Source organism: Phyllobates terribilis, unplaced genomic scaffold (assembly GCF_046119375.1).
Source record: "Phyllobates terribilis strain yellow unplaced genomic scaffold, ASM4611937v1 Scaffold_4__5_contigs__length_816908805, whole genome shotgun sequence".
In the NCBI taxonomy this organism is placed as follows: Eukaryota; Metazoa; Chordata; class Amphibia; order Anura; family Dendrobatidae; genus Phyllobates; species Phyllobates terribilis.
The window spans coordinates 306381408-306398553 of NW_027362764.1; the positions used below are offsets into that span (position 1 = coordinate 306381408).

General features: G+C 47.2%; 1 protein-coding gene across 1 annotated transcript in view; it reads right to left on the minus strand.

Moving 5' to 3' along the window:
- The window catches only part of LOC141264330 (maternal DNA replication licensing factor mcm6), a 467762-nt gene extending 463790 nt beyond the window's left edge, over positions 1–3972 (minus strand). Inside the window, exon 1 of the mRNA XM_073676620.1 lies at positions 3866–3972. Coding sequence (XP_073532721.1) covers positions 3866–3972 — 107 coding nt within the window. The remainder of the gene's footprint in view (positions 1–3865) is intronic.
- Positions 3973–17146: the final 13174 nt, after the last annotated feature.

Below are 17146 nucleotides of genomic sequence, written 5' to 3' on the forward strand. Positions count from 1 at the left end.
ATGTGACTGACATGTTTCTATCTATCTAATCTATGTGTGAAGCTCTATTCTGTCTGTTATAAATTGTCGCGTACCGCTGCTGAATTGCCGGCCGGCTTTTTTAAAGAGACGGTGCACGAAAACACTATTATATTTTTTAATAAATCCTTTACACTAAATGACAAGTACAGTAAGCAACACTGTCACTGTACTTCATATATATGTGACTGACATGTTTCTATCTATCTAATCTATGTGTGATGCTCTATTCCTTCATGTCTAAATTGTCGGGTACCGGTGTATGCCGCTGCTGAATTGCCGGTCGGCTTTTTTAAAGAAAGCGTCTTCTGAGCAGTTTGTCAGCTTTTGGACACCTTTGAAGGTGTTTTCTATGTGTTCCTATGTGTTTTTGTTTGCCTGCCATTGGTTTTAACGGTGTTCGACGGTGTTCTAAGGTGTTCGACGAACAGTTCCTCGAACATCCCGGTGTTCGACGAACCGAACCCGAACACTACGGGGGTGGCTCAACACTACCGGTGACATCACAGGAACTTCCTGCCCGGCGCACCAGAAGTCACGTCAGTAGGTCGTGCCTGTCACGTGCCCCGCCGGCGCGACCTGGATCTCCTGCAAATTGTAGCGGGGGGAGGAAGCCCGCTAGCGGCCCCACACCTGGCGGACATCTACCTCCCCGTGAGGCGATGTCACGCCCGCCGCAACGCTCACGGAGGCGCCCCACTGAGCCCTACCGTGGCGTCTCCAGAGGACCGGGACGGACCGGCTCCAACCACCTGCTGTGGCCCTCTCTGGGACAGGAGTCCATCTTCTGCAGGTAAGCCTGCGAGGTCTCCCATCATGGACAGGAAACCTAAACTGAGGCCGGAAGAAAGGGCCGCCCTTTTTAACCTGTAAGTTTCCTGTCCTTGATGGGCGGATCCTCTCTCTCACGTGGTGCTGTCATGGGAGACCGAATAAAATTTGGGCATCAGTGCAGATGCTTTCCTCCCCTTAACTGACTGTTTGGAGTACACTTCTGATGCCCATGGTGTAGAATGGGTGGAGAGTTCTACAGACTCGCCCAGCTGTGGTTCGTGTGCTAACCATCCACTGGAGCACCTGCTCTTTCTGGGCCTTATCAACAAGGCGAATCGCTGTGCGGCTGCCAAAGGAAGGGAGTGCAGTAGGCCGTCCACTAACATAAGTTGTCAGTTGTCTTTGGATAGGACCTGTTTGTGTTGGTTCACGAGTGCTTTCACTAACATTACCACGTACCCCAAGCCTATTCCCCCTTCCACCACACCCTCTCTTTTTCCTCACTCATGTTGGTCAGATACAGTGGTAGGAGCACACAATAAACTAAAGAAAAATATGTTTTTTTCCTATGCAATAGCTCAGCACACACCTGAATTTCAGCGACACTAAATGACAAGGTAAGATATGGCATGCCGTATAACGTTACTAACAGACAAAAGAAATTTGTTAGTGTGCATGAGGCCAATAAAACCTACGAGATATTCTCCAAACAATTTCAAACTGAGATGTCCCCTGCTGTATTACTTTAGGAACAGAACACTTTTTTTTTTTTTTATGTGGATGAGGCCAGTATGACATAGAATATATGCTCCAAAATATTTCAAACTCCGATCTAACCAGCTGTATCACTTTACTCCGAGCAAAAAATATTTTTGGGTTACTCTGCTTAAGCTCTGCGTACAGCTGACTTTGACCGCCACTGATGTAGTAGCTGGCTTATAGCACTGTATGACTATTGGCACAAGAAAAATTATTTTTTGGACTGGGTGTAGCAAGAGAAAATTTTTTATTTATTTGTTTATTTTTTTTTACTTTGAAACCACCTGAAGTTCAACACCACTAAAAAAAAAAAAAAAAAAAAAAGTTAGTACACACAGCTTTCAATATCACAATAGCAACAGAAAAAAACTGATTTTGTGTTCTGCAATAAGAAGCTCTGCAGAGCACAATTTCAGCCCCACTAAATGAAAAGGTGCACTGCGCTTGCTTGATCACATCAGCAAGTGCAAAAAAAGATTCAAGGTATACTGAGACATGGAGCTCTATACTAGCGGTGCACAGCACTGTTGTATGGCATGGGCCCTCTGTTTCTGTTAGAATCTCAGTACTTGCACAAGAACACCAAAAATGTGCTGAACCAGTGGTTGCAGAGGTACACAGGCCAGAAATTATCTACACTCTCTGACTACTACACAAGCGCCCATCTATCTAGCTAATATCTCTGATTACACAGGAGAACACTGAGCTGCGTCTGTCTCCAGCAGTGACATGGATATAATGGCGCTGAGTGAACATGGCCACTTTTTATATTGAGAAAACATGTGATTTCTGCAGCCAAATGCAGAAGCCCTTATGTCTGGGCAGTGCAGATGCTTCCTGCGCTATTATTGGCTGGCCGCGCTTTCCTCAGTTAAAGTTACAGCCCACAGGAATAAGAAAAACAAAAAAAAACAGTGCGCCGCTGATCTGACCTGTTGTAAACTCTCCACAGCTCCCACACTCACCTGGCACATGTCACTGCTCATCATACATTTGCACTATGCTAACAACTGTTCAAAACGCCGTGGTTGCCCTGTATAAGTGGTCCCGTGCAAATTCATCGAACTTTCTGATTTTACGAAAATTTGATCACTTTCGCGAACACGAATCCGAATGTGCCATATTCGTGCCGAATTTGAAACTTTCGAACATTCGCCGAACAAATTCGCACAACACTATTTTTACAGTATTTTTTCTCAGGAGTGAGACAAAACCAGAAGTGGGTGATAAATGCAGAATTGGTGACTTGTTTCTATTATACATTTTCTCTGATTGCTCCTCACCTGGTTTTGGCTCCCACTGCTGAGAAAAATTACTGACTGAATACTGACCAAATACTGATAGTGGGGCTGTGGCCTAAAAATCACCATCTGGATACCTTCTCTTCTTATCTGGTTGCTAGACCTGGTGCTAATGCACCAAGCTAGCAGACAGGCCAAGAGCCACACATCATAGGCCCATCAGTCACATTTGACTACGGAAGCACAAGTTGGGCACCTGACCTATAGGTGTTTTTTTTTGTTGTTTTGTTTTTATAATCTGATCAAAATAACACAAAGAAAAAAAACAAGTGAACAACCCCATAGACTATAATAGTTAAGTGTTCTATCCTTTAAAGACATGGGTAGAACATGAACGTGACCCATGGACATCTGCATGAGGCCTTAGGATATGTTCAGACTATCAGTAAATGCTGCAGATTAGACGCAGCAAACGTGCGCTGCGTGCAATCCGCAGCGGCCAGATGTTGCAGCATAGTGGATGGGATTTTGTACAAATCCTATGCCCACTCTGCGTTCCCGTGCTCCTGGGCTTACCCGCGGAGAAGGACACGCAGCGCGTCTTTCTAGACCGCAGCATTTCAAGAGAAATTCTACCAGTGCAATGTATAGGGTGCGGTGAAGCCGCATGTGTTCATCGGACACATGCAGCTTCACCTGCGCTCAGCGCTTTGGACGCAGCATCAAGTATGCTTCGTTCAAAGCGCTACCATTCCTGCCGGTGTGCACATACCCTTAATGCAATACAAGTTACATTGTGAGCTGCTATAATACAGACAAACCACACAGACACACCACACTTGTTCTTTGCAGGATTTACCTGCTATATGTGAATGGAGTTTGGTGCAGTATCATGAAAAAAAATCTTTAAAGTGGCAATAAACCTGATTTAATCCAGCACTATGTATGCAGTTACTCATCACCTGCACCACAAACAAAATACATTACAACAAAACAACTCAGATCATATACTGTAAATTAGGAAATCCTTCTTTCACTAATCTACTATTGTTAACAAGAAAGGCAGGACTTACTCCTCCAAGAACTCCAGGAACAGTTTTTGACACTTATCAGACAGTTCATCTTTCACTTGCTGCCCTGCAGTTTCAGCTGCTCCTACTGCTGGGTCACCTAATTCCATAACCACAAGACAAAAGCAGTAATCGGGCACACCTTATGTCTCAAGGCTGTGCTTGCTCCTTTGTAGTTTTTGCTCCGCCCTAAGGTTCTTCCCAATATCAATCTGTGATTGTATGAAATTAAAATAAGGGTAATTGCACAGATTGAGGATTTGCTGCAGCAAATCCTCAAGTATTCAGTGTTGTCAGGAAATTGTGCACATCTTGCTGCAGATATTCCTGACTACCAGTGTATTTTAAAAAAGAAGGCACACATTCACCTCTGCAGATAATTCTAATGCACAGCATGTCAATTGCTCTTGGGGGTATGTTGAGTTTTCTGTGCGGATTTTCCCCATAGACTTGCATTGGATGCGGACTATCCGCAGGAAAAAAAAAAACACACATGCATGTGTGGCAGAAATGCATGTAATCCCCACCAAAGTATATCAATAACGTTTTGTCAAAGGCAAATAGCAGGAAGTATCAAAAACAAAGCAGCTTTATTTAAAATATGACACAATAAACCGAGACGAAAAACGCAGCGTCAAAAACGCGATAAAAATGCATGTTAAAAAACTGCATACAAAAACGCAATGAAAGACCGCAAGTAACCTAATTTAATTAATAAATGCAGACATAGTGCAGAAATTCAGCAAAGATCTCATCATGGGAATGTAGCCTAAAAACCACATTAAATCTGTGGCTTCACATCTGTACCAAAAATTATCAAATAAGGGAGAAAATGCATAAAACAATGTAGGAAAAATGCAATAACCAAAGAAAATTGTTATTGTGTAGTTTGATACAGATACTTGCAGAAAACAAAAACCACAGTACTTACACAACATGTGATCACGGCCTTACAGACACAAAAATGCAAGACCTCATATAGTGAAGTTAATATAAGGTCACGTTCACACGCTCAGTATTTGGTCAGTATTTTACATCAGTATTTGTAAGCCAAAACCAGGAGTGTGTGAAAAATGGACACGTGTTTCTATTATACTTTTCCTCTGATTGTTCTACTCCTGATTTTGGCTTACAAATACTGAGGTAAAATACTGACCAAATACTGAACGTGTGAACGTGGCCTAAAAATAAGAAAGTTCTGGCTGCTACATCTAAGGGCTCTTTCACATATCCAGCTATTTCTGGTACTGGAAAAAAACAGTACTGGAGATATCTGTGTCCGTGTATATGATATGTGTGGCAACCGTGTGCCGTCTGTGTGCCGCATCACTATCACACGTATTTATCTTATACATTATTTTTCATCTTTTTATTGCACAGTTTCCATTTTTTGCAGGATGCAGCCGGGCCCTTTAGTGTTGACTGGGTGAATTGGGGCATCTGTCTTGTGGTGTGTACGTATATAGTGCTGGGTAGCCCGCTTGATTTAAAATTATGGGCGTCATTTAGGCTGTGTGCCCACTATGCGTTTTTTAAGCGTTTTTGATGCGGATTTTCCGCAGCGTAAACGCTTGCAAAACGCTTGGTAATACGTGCCCCATGATCCCCAATGAAAATCTGCATGTTCTGTGCCCATGCTGCTGAATTTTCCACAGCGGATTTTCCTTGCGGAGAAATCCGCAGCATGTCTATTATTTGTGCGTTTCTGCATGCAGATTTGAGGTCCCAATGCATTTGAAAAACACAAGTCAAATCCGCATGTAAAAATGCTGCAAAAACGCATGTAAAATCCGCAAGCGTTTTTACATGCATAAAAGCTGCAGAAATTTTCTGCTTCATTTCTGCATACCCTAATAGGCTGTAAGTCAGACACTGTGCATCACACTTATCTGTGTGACTGGCGTCCTATGCAAGCCGCATCTGTGTGCATTTATAATACTACACGGCCACTCACATATCTGCTAATTCATGGAGGGGGTGGCTGTCGCACCAGTATTTTGCTCCTGTGCTGCCCCCACCTTTATCATAGGGATCTGCTGCATCCTGCATTGGTAATTTGACCTGGTGTTGGTAAGGCTGGTTTCTTTTCTGTGATGTTTTTTGAATTCATGCCCTTTTCTGTGAGTCGTTTTTAAATTTAGAGTAGGGACTCGCATGTATGAGAACTCTTGATGTGGGTTGCATATTTTGGCCAAAATATCGACCAATACATCATGAAATGTATTTATCTTATACATTATTTTTCATCTTTTTATTGCACATTTTCCATTTTTTTGCAGGATGTAGCCAGGCCCTTTAGTATTAATTGTGTCAATTGGGGTGTCTGTCTTGTGGGGTGCACGTATATAGTGCTGGGCAGCCCGCTTGATTTAAAATTATGGGTGTCATAATAGGCTGTAAGGCAGACACTGTGTATCACAGGTATCTGTGTGACTGGTGTCCTATGCAAGCCGCATCTGTGTCCATTTATAATTAGTGTTGAGCGAGCATGCTCGACACTGCTCGGTACTCGCCCGAGCATCTCACTACTCGGGATGTTCGGCGAGCACCGAGCATTTCCGGGTTACTCAGGCGGGAGCTCGGGTCTCCGCCCTGCATGTTTGGCGCTCTTTACAGAGCCAATGAACATGCAGGGATTGCCAGCCAGTCACTGTAATGCCGCAGCCATGTTGGTTGTGAGCATTACAGTGATTGGCTGGTCGCACAGCGTCACCTCGAGTATTTAAAACCTGGCGCCGCCCTCTTAGACACTGTCGCTCCGGATCAGACGGTGTAGGGAGAGTTCTGCTGAGTTAGGGAGAGATTTATACTGTGAAATAGGTAGTGTAGGGTCTCTAAAGCCTGCAAAATCAAGCAAACAGTCCTCCCTCAGGACTAATATCCATCCCAGATATCAGGCAGGCAGGCAGGCTGTATAGGAGACGCAGTGGTTATACCAACAAACACTGCATTACAGTCCTGTGTGCTGCTTTTCAAATTGCTAGACTCAGCCCCAGGTCTCAGGGGCCAGGAAAAATCCTTTTTTTTTTCATCTAAATCCTCTTTTTTTTATTTTTTCCTCAGTCAGACTGTACAAATACCCGTCTTATTAACCCTTTGGTATTTCCTCCCCCCCCAAAAAAAAATTGAGTGTGTCTGTGAGTGTTCAGACACAAATATATCTGTTTAAAAGAGTCTGGTTTCGGCCAGATAACTAGAACTGTGGTTTTGCAGTTCCACGGTTCAAATCTCTGTTTTATCCACTTTTTTTGCCTTTTTTTGCATAAAAAAAAAGCATTTTGAGTGTCTCGCTGACTGTTCAGACACAAATATATCTGTTTAAAAGAGTCTGGTTTCGGCCAGATAACTAGAACTGTGGTTTTCCTCTTCCACGGTTCAAATCTCTGTATTATCCACTTTTTTGCCTTTTTTCAATAAAAAAAAACATTTTGAGTGTCTCGCTGACTGTTCAGACACAAATATATCTGTTTAAAAGATTCTGGTGTAGGCCAGATAACTAGAACTGTGATTTTCCTCTTCCACAGTTCAAATATGGGTGTAATCCACCTTTTTGCATAAAAAAAAACATTTTGAGTGTCTCACTGACTGTTCAGACACAAAATATATCTGTTTAAAAGAGTCTGGTGTAGGCCAGATAACTAGAACTGTGGTTTTCCTCTTCCACGGTTCAAATCTCTGTATTATCCACTTTTTTGCCTTTTTCAATAAAAAAAAAACATTTTGAGTGTCTAGCTGACTGTTCAGACACAAATATATCTATTTAAAAGATTCTGGTGTAGGCCAGATAACTAGAACTGTGGTTTTCCTCTTCCACGGTTCAAATCTGGGTGCAATCCACCTTTTTGCATAAAAAAAACATTTTGAGTGTCTCGCTGACTGTTGAGACACAAATATATCTGTTTAAAAGAGTCTGGTGTAGGCCAGATAACTAGAACTGTGGTTTTCCTCTTCCACTATTCAAATCTCTGTATTATCCACTTTTTTGCCTTTTTTCAATAAAAAAAAACATTTTGAGTGTCTCGCTGACTGTTCAGACACAAATATATCTGTTTAAAATATTCTGGTGTAGGACAGATAACTAGAACTGTGGTTTTCCTCTTCCACGGTTCAAATCTGGGTGTAATCCACCTTTTTGCATAAAAAAAAACATTTTGAGTGTCTCGCTGACTGTTCAGACACAAATATATCTGTTTAAAAGATTCTGGTGTAGGCCAGATAACTAGAACTGTGGTTTTCCTCTTCCACGGTTCAAATCTCTGCATTATCCACTTTTTTGCCTTTTTTCAATAAAAAAAAACATTTTGAGTGTCTCGCTGACTGTTCAGAAACAAATATACAGTTATATGAAAAAGTTTGGGCACCCCTATTAATCTTAAGCTTAATGTTTTCTTAAAATTGGTGTTTTTGCAACAGCTATTTCAGTTTGATATATGTAATAACTGTTGGACACAGTAATGTTTCTGCCTTGAAATGAGGTTTATTGTACCAACAGAAAATGTGCAATCTGCATTCAAACAAAATTTGACAGGTGCATAAGTATGGGCACCCTTATCATTTTCTTGTTTTAAATACTCCTACCTACTTTTTACTGACTTACTAAAGCACTTTTTTTGGTTTTGTAACCTCATTGAGCTTTGAACTTCATAGCCAGGTGTATGCAATCATGAGAAAAGCTACTTAAAGTGGCCACTTGCAAGTTGTTCTCCTGTTTGAATCTCCTCTGAAGAGTGGCATCATGGGCTCCTCAAAACCACTGTCAAATGATCTGAAAACAAAGATTATTCAACATAGTTGTTCAGGGGAAGGATACAAAAAGCTGTCTCAGAGATTTAACCTGTCAGTTTCCACTGTGAGGAACATAGTAAGGAAATGGAAGAACACAGGGACAGTTCTTGTTAAGGCCAGAAGTGGCAGGCCAGAAAGGCAGAGAAGAAGAATGGTGAGATCAGTCAAGGACAATCCTCAGACCACCTCCAGAGAGCTGCAGCATCAACTTGCTGCAGATGGTGACACTATGCATCGGTCAACTATACAACGCACTTTGCACAAGGAGAAGCTGTATGGGAGAGTGATGCGAAAGAAGCCGTTTCTGCAAGCACGCCACAAACAGAGTCAGCTGAGGTATGCAAAAGCACATTTGGATAAGCCAATTTCTTTTTGGAAGAAGGTCTTGTGGACTGATGAAACCAAGATTGAGTTGTTTGGTCATACAAAAAGGCGTTATGCATGGCGGCAAAAAAACACAGCATTCCAAGAAAAACACTTGCTACCCACAGTAAAATTTGGTGGAGGTTCCATCTTGCTTTGGGGCTGTGTGGCCAATGCCGGCACCGGGAATCTTGTTAAAGTTGAGGGACGCATGGATTCCACTCAGTATCAGCAGATTCTTGACAATAATGTTCAAGAATCAGTGATAAAGTTGAAGTTACGCAGGGGATGGATCTTTCAGCAAGACAATGATCCTAAACACCGCTCCAAATCCACTCAGGCATTCATGCAGAGGAACAATTACAATGTTCTGGAATGGCCATCCCAGTCCCCAGACCTGAATATCATTGAACATCTGTGGGATCATTTGAAGAGGGCTGTCCATGCTCGGCGACCATCAAACTTAACTGAACTGGAAATGTTTTGTAAAGAGGAATGGTCAAAAATACCTTCATCCAGGATCCAGGAACTCATTAAAAGCTACAGGAAGCGACTAGAGGCTGTTATTTTTGCAAAAGGAGGATCTGCTAAATATTAATGTCACTTTTCTGGTGAGGTGCCCATACTTATGCACCTGTCAAATTTTGTTTGAATGCAGATTGCACATTTTCTGTTAGTACAATAAACCTCATTTCAAGGCAGAAACATTACTGTGTCCAACAGTTATTACATATATCAGATTGAAATAGCTGTTGCAAAAACACCAATTTTAAGAAAACATTAAGCTTAAGATTAATAGGGGTGCCCAAACTTTGTCATATAACTGTATCTGTTTAAAAGATTCTGGTGCAGGCCAGATAACTAGAACTGTGGTTTTCCTCTTCCACGGTTCAGATCTCCTTTCTATTATCCTTTTGCCAATGATAGTGCGATTGTAAGCTATTTTACTTCATTTACAATGGACAAGGGACGTGGAACTGGACGTTCTGGTGATGGTGCGTGCAGAGGACGGGGCCGTGGCTAAGGTGAAAATGTGCCACAACCAACAGCCACATTTTCTCGCTCCCAGTTCTTGACCGAATTACTAGGGAAGCACACAACAGCACCACTATTGCAAACTGATCAGTGTGAACAGGTTATTAATTGGATAGCAGATAATACTTCCAGTCACCTGGGCACCACCACCTCCGGTCTGTCTTCCACATGGTCAAGTGTTAGTAGCCGTGAGTCTAGACTGCATACTTCTCCTCACCCTGATGCTCCTTCCTCCCACCATGCCGAGTGTCGTCAGACAGCAACTGATCCCACAGTTGGACACTCTGAAGAGCTGTTCACTGGTCCATTTCCATATTTGGGCCCCTCGCCTGCTCCGCTTGAAGTGGTGGAAGAGGAGATCCCATGTAGCGATGGCCAAATATTTAAACAGCCACGGCCACAGGAAGGCGACGCTGGCAATTTGTCACAAGAGGTGGACGATGACGAGACACAATTGCCACAAAGTGAGGAGGAGGACCGTGGTGCGGAAGTGGAAGAGGAGGAGGTCATGGATGATCTAGTAACTGACCCAACGTGGCAGAAGGACACGCAGAGCGAGGCCAGCAGCACACAGGGTGAGGGAGGCAGAATACCCCAACAGGCAGGAAGAAGCAGTGTGGTGGCCGCAGACAGGAGGCGGGCAACCGTTCCCCGTAACACCAACACGAGGGACATTGCCAGTACAACCGGTAGGTCTTACAGAGTCTGGAATTTTTTTAAAGACTCTGCTGATAACCCCAAAAAGGCCATTGTACCACTTGCCAGGCCAGCATCAGCAGGGGTGACAAAACTACCAGCCTGACCACCACCAGCATGATCAGGCACATGTTAGCAAAGCACCCGACTTTGTGGGGCGAACCCCAGGGTCCACGACCAGTGTCAGCGGGTGTCACCACTGCTTCTTCCGCTGTTGTGCATGTAAAAGAACACCCTGTTGTGCGTGCAAGGCAATCCCCTGTCCATACTGCAAGCAAAGATGCCCCCTCCTCTCAGCCTTCACTTGTTATGGCAGTTTCTCCAGAAACAGCATCAACGTTCACATCCCAATGCAGCGTTCAATTGTCCATATCCCAGACCTTTGAACGAAAGTGCAAATTCGCAGCCAACGCCCCACAGGGAACAGTCATAAGTTCGCACATTTCACGACTGCTTGCGTTGGAAATGCTGCCTTTTAGGCTGGTGGAGACGGAATCCTTCTGCAACCTTATGGCGGTGGCCGTCCCTCGGTACTCGGTCCCCAGCCGACACTATTTTGCCCGTTGTTCCATCCCCACACTACACAAGCACGTGTCCCAAAACATCTGCCGTGCCCTCAACAACGCAGTTACTGTGAGAGTCCACCTGACAACGGACACGTGGACAAGTGCTTGCAGCCAGGGATGGTACATCTCCCTGACGGCACACTGGGTAAACATAGTGGAAGCCGGGACCCAGTCGGACCACATCCTCCCCACACCGAGGATTGCGGGCCCTATGTCAGTCAGAGTTGCCCCCACAGTGTACAGCTCCTGCGCATCATCATCCTACTCCTCCTCATGTTCAGCCTCCATCTCAGATATCACCACATCAGTTTCAAGCTGGAAGCACTGCAGTACTGCCTCAGCCAAGCGGCAACAGGCTGTGATGAAACTCAAAAGCTTAGGTGATAAACCTCACACTGCTTGTGAGTTGTGGACAGTTGTGAAAGAGCAGGCAGATCTGTGGCTGAGACCACTGAACCTACATCCAGGCATGGTCGTGTGTGACAATGGCCGTAACCTGGTGGCGGCTCTGAGGCGAGGCGAGATCACACACGTACTATGCCTGGCTCATGTGCTTAACCTCGTGGTTCAGCGGTATCTTAAATCGTATCCCGAGTTGCCAGATCTGCTTGTCAAAGTACGCCGCCTGTCAGCTCATTTTCGGAACTCGGCTACAGCTTCCGCCACCCTTGCTGTGTTGCAGCAGCGTTTGCAGCTTCCGGCACACCGACTGGTGTGTGATGTCCCCACACGTTGTAACTCTACCCTCCACATGTTGCAAAGGATTTGTGAGCAGAAGAGAGCAGTTGTGGAGTACCAGCTGCAACAAGGCCGTCGATATTCAGGTCAGACTCCACACATAAGACCTCAGGAGTGGACCTGGATGTCTGACATATGTACCATCCTGACAAACTTTGAGGAGTCCACCAAGATGGTGAGTGGCGATGACGCCATCATTAGCGTCAGCATCCCACTTGTCTGTCTTTTGCAACGCTCTCTACAGAGAATTAAAGAGGAGGCATTGCAGCCAGAGTATGATGAGATGGATCAAGAAGCCGTAGCGGGCGATTTCACACAGCCCAGCCTCATCTCATCTCAACGTGCATTGGGGGACAATGAGGGAGAGGAGGAGGAGAAGGAGGAAGAACTGGAGCTGGTATCATGCGCTGCAGATGGTAGTACCTGTACAACTGTCATACCGTCAGTTCAGCGTGGGTGACCTGAGGACAGGGGGGAGGAGGAGGAGGAAGAGGAGGAGGAGGAGAGCATGGTGAGTCATCATCTTGGTGAAGACACGGAAGTCTTGCCCGTTACCAGTCTGGCACGCATGGCTGACTTTATCTTACGCTGCCTTAACCGTGACCCTCGCTTTGTCAAAATGTTGGGTGACAGTCATTACTGGTTGGTGACACTTTTAGACCCCCGCTACAAGGAGAACTTTCACTCTCTTATTCCTGAGGTGGAGAGGTCTACAAAAATGGGGCAGTACCAGAAGGCCCTTGCTGCAGAGCTGTTAAAAAAATTCCCATCTGAACACGCTAGCGGCAGATGTCACAGTTCGTTTCCCAACCAAGGCGTACAGGCGAGAGAGATGCAACTCCAATCCAGCAGAGGCAGGGGAACACTGTCAACGTTCTGGGATAGTTTTCTGAGACCCGGCCAGCTTACAGGCACTGAGGCGCAGGGTACTCTCAAAGGAGTGGAAAGTTTCAAAAGATAGTGAGTGTAACGGGTCTGGGAGGCGGAACCTCTGAGCTACTATACAAGGGGGCGGTCCTTGTAAAGGAGCGGGTGGCGACCAGGGAAGACGGGCAGGCAGTCACAGCAGGTGACCGGGACAGTCTCTGAGTGAACGGGCTGGAGGTCACGGCAAGTGACCGGGGCAGTCTCTGGATGAACGAGCAGGAGGTCACGGCAAGTGACCGGGGCAGTCTCTGGATGAACGGGCAGGAGGTCACGGCAAGTGACCGGGGCAGTCTCTGGATGAACGGGCAGGAGGTCACGGCAAGTGACCGGGGCAGTCTCTGGGTAAAGGGTAGGTACGACCTGTGATGGCAGAGCCTCCAGGTAGGCTAGCAGGCAGATGGTTGATGTGTGCACCCAGGTGAGCAAGCGAGAGTCTCTGGAATGGCAGGTGGTCACAGCACGTGACGGCGGAGCCTCCAGGTAGGCTAGCAGGCAGGTAACAGGTGTGCGCTCCCAGGTGAGCGGGCAGGAGTCTCTGGAATGGCAGGTGGTCACAGCACGTGACGGCGGAGCCTCCAGGTAGGCTAGCAGGCAGGTAACAGGTGTGCGCTCCCAGGTGAGCGGGCAGGAGTCTCTGGAATGGCAGGTGGTCACAGCACGTGACGGCGGAGCCTCCAGGTAGGCTAGCAGGCAGGTAGCAGATGTGCGCTCCCAGGTCAGCGGGCAAGCTGGTCCATAGACAGACTGACAGGAGTTTGAGGGCAGACCGTCGGACCTCAGGCTAGCAGGCAGGTAGCAGAGGAGCGCTCCCAGGTGAGCGGGCAAGCTGGTCCTTAGACAGACTGACAGGAGTCGGTAGGCAGACCGTCGGACCTCAGGCTAGCAGGCAGGTAAGCAGAATATCAGGCAGGAATCAGACAGCAAACTGGCAGGAATCTGGCAGGTAACCGGCAACGGGACCTGAGGGCTGAAGCAGAGTAGTGAACAGTGCAACAACATTGCTCGGGCACCTCCATTTTGGAGGAGGTGCCTTATATATGGTGAAGTCCTCCGGCCATTGGCTGGGGACTCCTTAGGACGGCGCGCTGCCAGCAGAGCGGGAGGAGGACGCCGGGCTCGGAGCAGAGGGGTGAGGGGAACAGCGTCCCTGCCTAGCAGAGGGCAGGGACGCCGGCGCTACAGTGAGGGAGTACCTTGCCGACCATATCAGCATCCTCCGTGATTCCTCTGCGCCATTTAATTATTGGGTATCCAAGCTGGACACTAGGAATGAACTTGCTCTGTACGCCTTGGAGGTCCAGGCATGCCCTGCCGCTAGCATGTTATCGGAGCGTGTTTTTAGTGCCGCTGGGGGAACTATAATTGATAAGCGCACTCACCTGTCAACTGACAATGCTGACAAGCTGACCCTTATCGAAATGAACAAGGGCTGGATTGAGCCAGACTTCTCATAACCACCAAATGACAGCAAAGTAACATAAAGTCAAATCCACTGTGTTATTTCGGACGGTGTATTCCCATGCAACGCTTCACACCCACACATGGGTATACACTTCCTCATTTCGGCTGTTTTTTGCTCTTCTACTTATCCTCAGCCTCCACCACCACTATACCACCAGGGTGACCGCGGTCCGTGTTGCCAGCATTGTAAGTTCCTCCGTCCTAATTTTTGGCAGCTTTTGCTTGGAAGGCATAGGCAAAGACTATGGGAGACCCACTCCCGTCTTGTTAAGCTACTGTGACCTCCACGTCTCTTCGAAGGGGCATTAAAACCGTCTTGTTAAACCACTTTGACCTCCACGTCTCTTCCAAGGGGCATTAAAACCGGTCCTGTTAAGCTACTGTGACCTCCACGTCTCTTCCAAGGGGCATTAAAACCGTCTTGTTAAACCACTCTGACCTCCACGTCTCTTCCAAGGGGCATTAAAACTGTCTTGTTAAGCTACTGTGACCTCCACATCTCTTCCAAGTGGCATTAAAACCATCTTGTTAAACCACTCTGAAAACCACGTCTCTTCCAAGGGGCATTAAAACCATCTTGTTAAACCACTCTGAACTCCACGTCTCTTCCAAGGGGCATTAAAACTGTCTTGCTAAGCTACTGTGACCTCCACGTCTCTTCCAAGGGCCATTAAAACCGTCTTGTTAAACCAATCTGACCTCCACGTCTCTTCCAAGGGGCACTAAAACCGTCTTGTTAAGCTACTGTGACCTCCACGTCTCTTCCAAGGGGCATTAAAACCGTCTTGTTAAACGACTCTGACCTCCACGTTTCTTCTAAGGGGCATTAAAATCATCTTGTTAAGCTACAGTGACCTCCACGTCTCTTCCAAGGGGTATTAAAACCAACTTGTTAAACCACTCTGACCTCCACGTCTCTTCCAAGGGGCATTAAAACCGTCTTGTTAAGCTACTGTGACCTCCACGTCTCTTCCAAGGGGCATTAAAACCGTCTTGTTAAACCACTCTGACCTGCACGTCTCTTCCAAGGGGCATTAAAACCGTCTTTTTAAGCTACTGTGACCTCCACGTCTCTTCCAAGGGGCATTAAAACCACCTTGCTAAACCACTCTGACCTCCACGTTTCTTCCAAAGGGCATTAAAACCATCTTGTTAAGCTACTGTGTCCTCCACGTCTCTTCGAAGGGGCATTAAAACTGTTACGGGTCTGGGAGGCGGAACTTCTGAGCAACTATACAAGGGGGCGGTCCTTGTAAGGAAGCGGGTGGCTCCCAGGGAAGACGGGCAGGTAGTCACGGCAAGCGACAGGGACAGTCTCTGGGTAGAAGGGCAGGTAGTCACGGCAAGTGACAGGGACAGTCTCTGGGTAGAAGGGCAGGTAGTCACAGCAAGTGACAGGGACAGTCTCTGGGTAGACTAGCAGACAGGTAGCAGGTGGACGCTCCCAGGTGAGCGGGCAAGAGTCTCTGGATGGGCAGGTGGTCACAGCAAGTGACGGCAGAGCCTCCAGGTAGGCTAGCAGGCAGGTAGCAGGTGAGCGCTCCCAGGTGAGCGGGCAAGAGTCTCTGGACAGGCAGGTGGTCACGCAAGTGACGGCAGAGCCTCCAAGTAGGCTAGCAGGCAGGTAGCAGGTGAGCGCTCCCAGGTGAGCGGGCAAGAGTCTTTGGACTGGCAGGTGGTCACGGCAAGTGACGGCAGAGCCTCCAGGTAGGCTAGCAGGCAGGTAACAGGTGAGCGCTCCCAGGTGAGCGGGCAAGAGTCTCTGGACTGGCAGGTGGTCACGGCAAGTGACGGCAGAGCCTCCAGGTAGGCTAGCAGGCAGGTAGCAGGTGAGCGCTCCCAGGTGAGCGGGCAGGCTGGTCCATAGACAGACTGACAGGTGTCGGAAGGCAGACCGTCGGACCGCAGGCTTGCAAGCAGGTAGGCGGATATCAGGCAGGTATCAAGCAGGAATCTGGCAGGTGACTGGCAGGTAACTGGTAACGGGACCTGAGGGCTGAAGCAGAGTGAAGGCTTTGCAACAACATTGCTCAGGCACCTCCATTTTGGAGGAGGTGCCTTATATATGGTGAGGTCCTCCGGCCATTGGCCGGGGACTCCTTAGGACGGCGCGCGCGGCCCCTTTAAGAGAGGGGGAGCGCGCGCCCTAAGCACAGTGGCCGGGAAGCAGCGCGCGCTGCCAGCAGAGTGGGAGGAGGACGCCGGGCACGGAGTGGAGAGGTGAGGGGAACAGCGTCCCTGCCTAGCAGGAGGCAGGGACGCCGACGCTACAGTACCCCCCCCCTTTAGGCCCCCCTTTTTTAGGCCAGACAGAAATTTATCAAGGATGAGAGGGGCATGGATGTTCTCCTGGGGCTCCCACGTTCTCTCCTCAGGACCAAATCCCTTCCAATCTACCAGAAAAAAGGTTTTTCCTCTTACCCTTTTGGTGGCCAGAATGTTCTCTACCTCAAACTCGTTTTCAGCGGAAACCGGAGCAGGAGGCGTACCTGTAGACTTGGAAAAAGAGTTAAGTACCACGGGTTTGAGGAGAGATACATGGAAGGAGTTAGGGATCCGCAAGTTGGCCGGGAGTTTCAATTTATAGGCCACTGGGTTGATTTGTTTGATAACTTCTAGTGGGCCGATGAACCGAGGCCCTAACTTGTAGGAAGGAATCTTGAGCCGGACATACTTGGACGAGAGCCAGGCTTTATCTCCAGGACGGAATTGT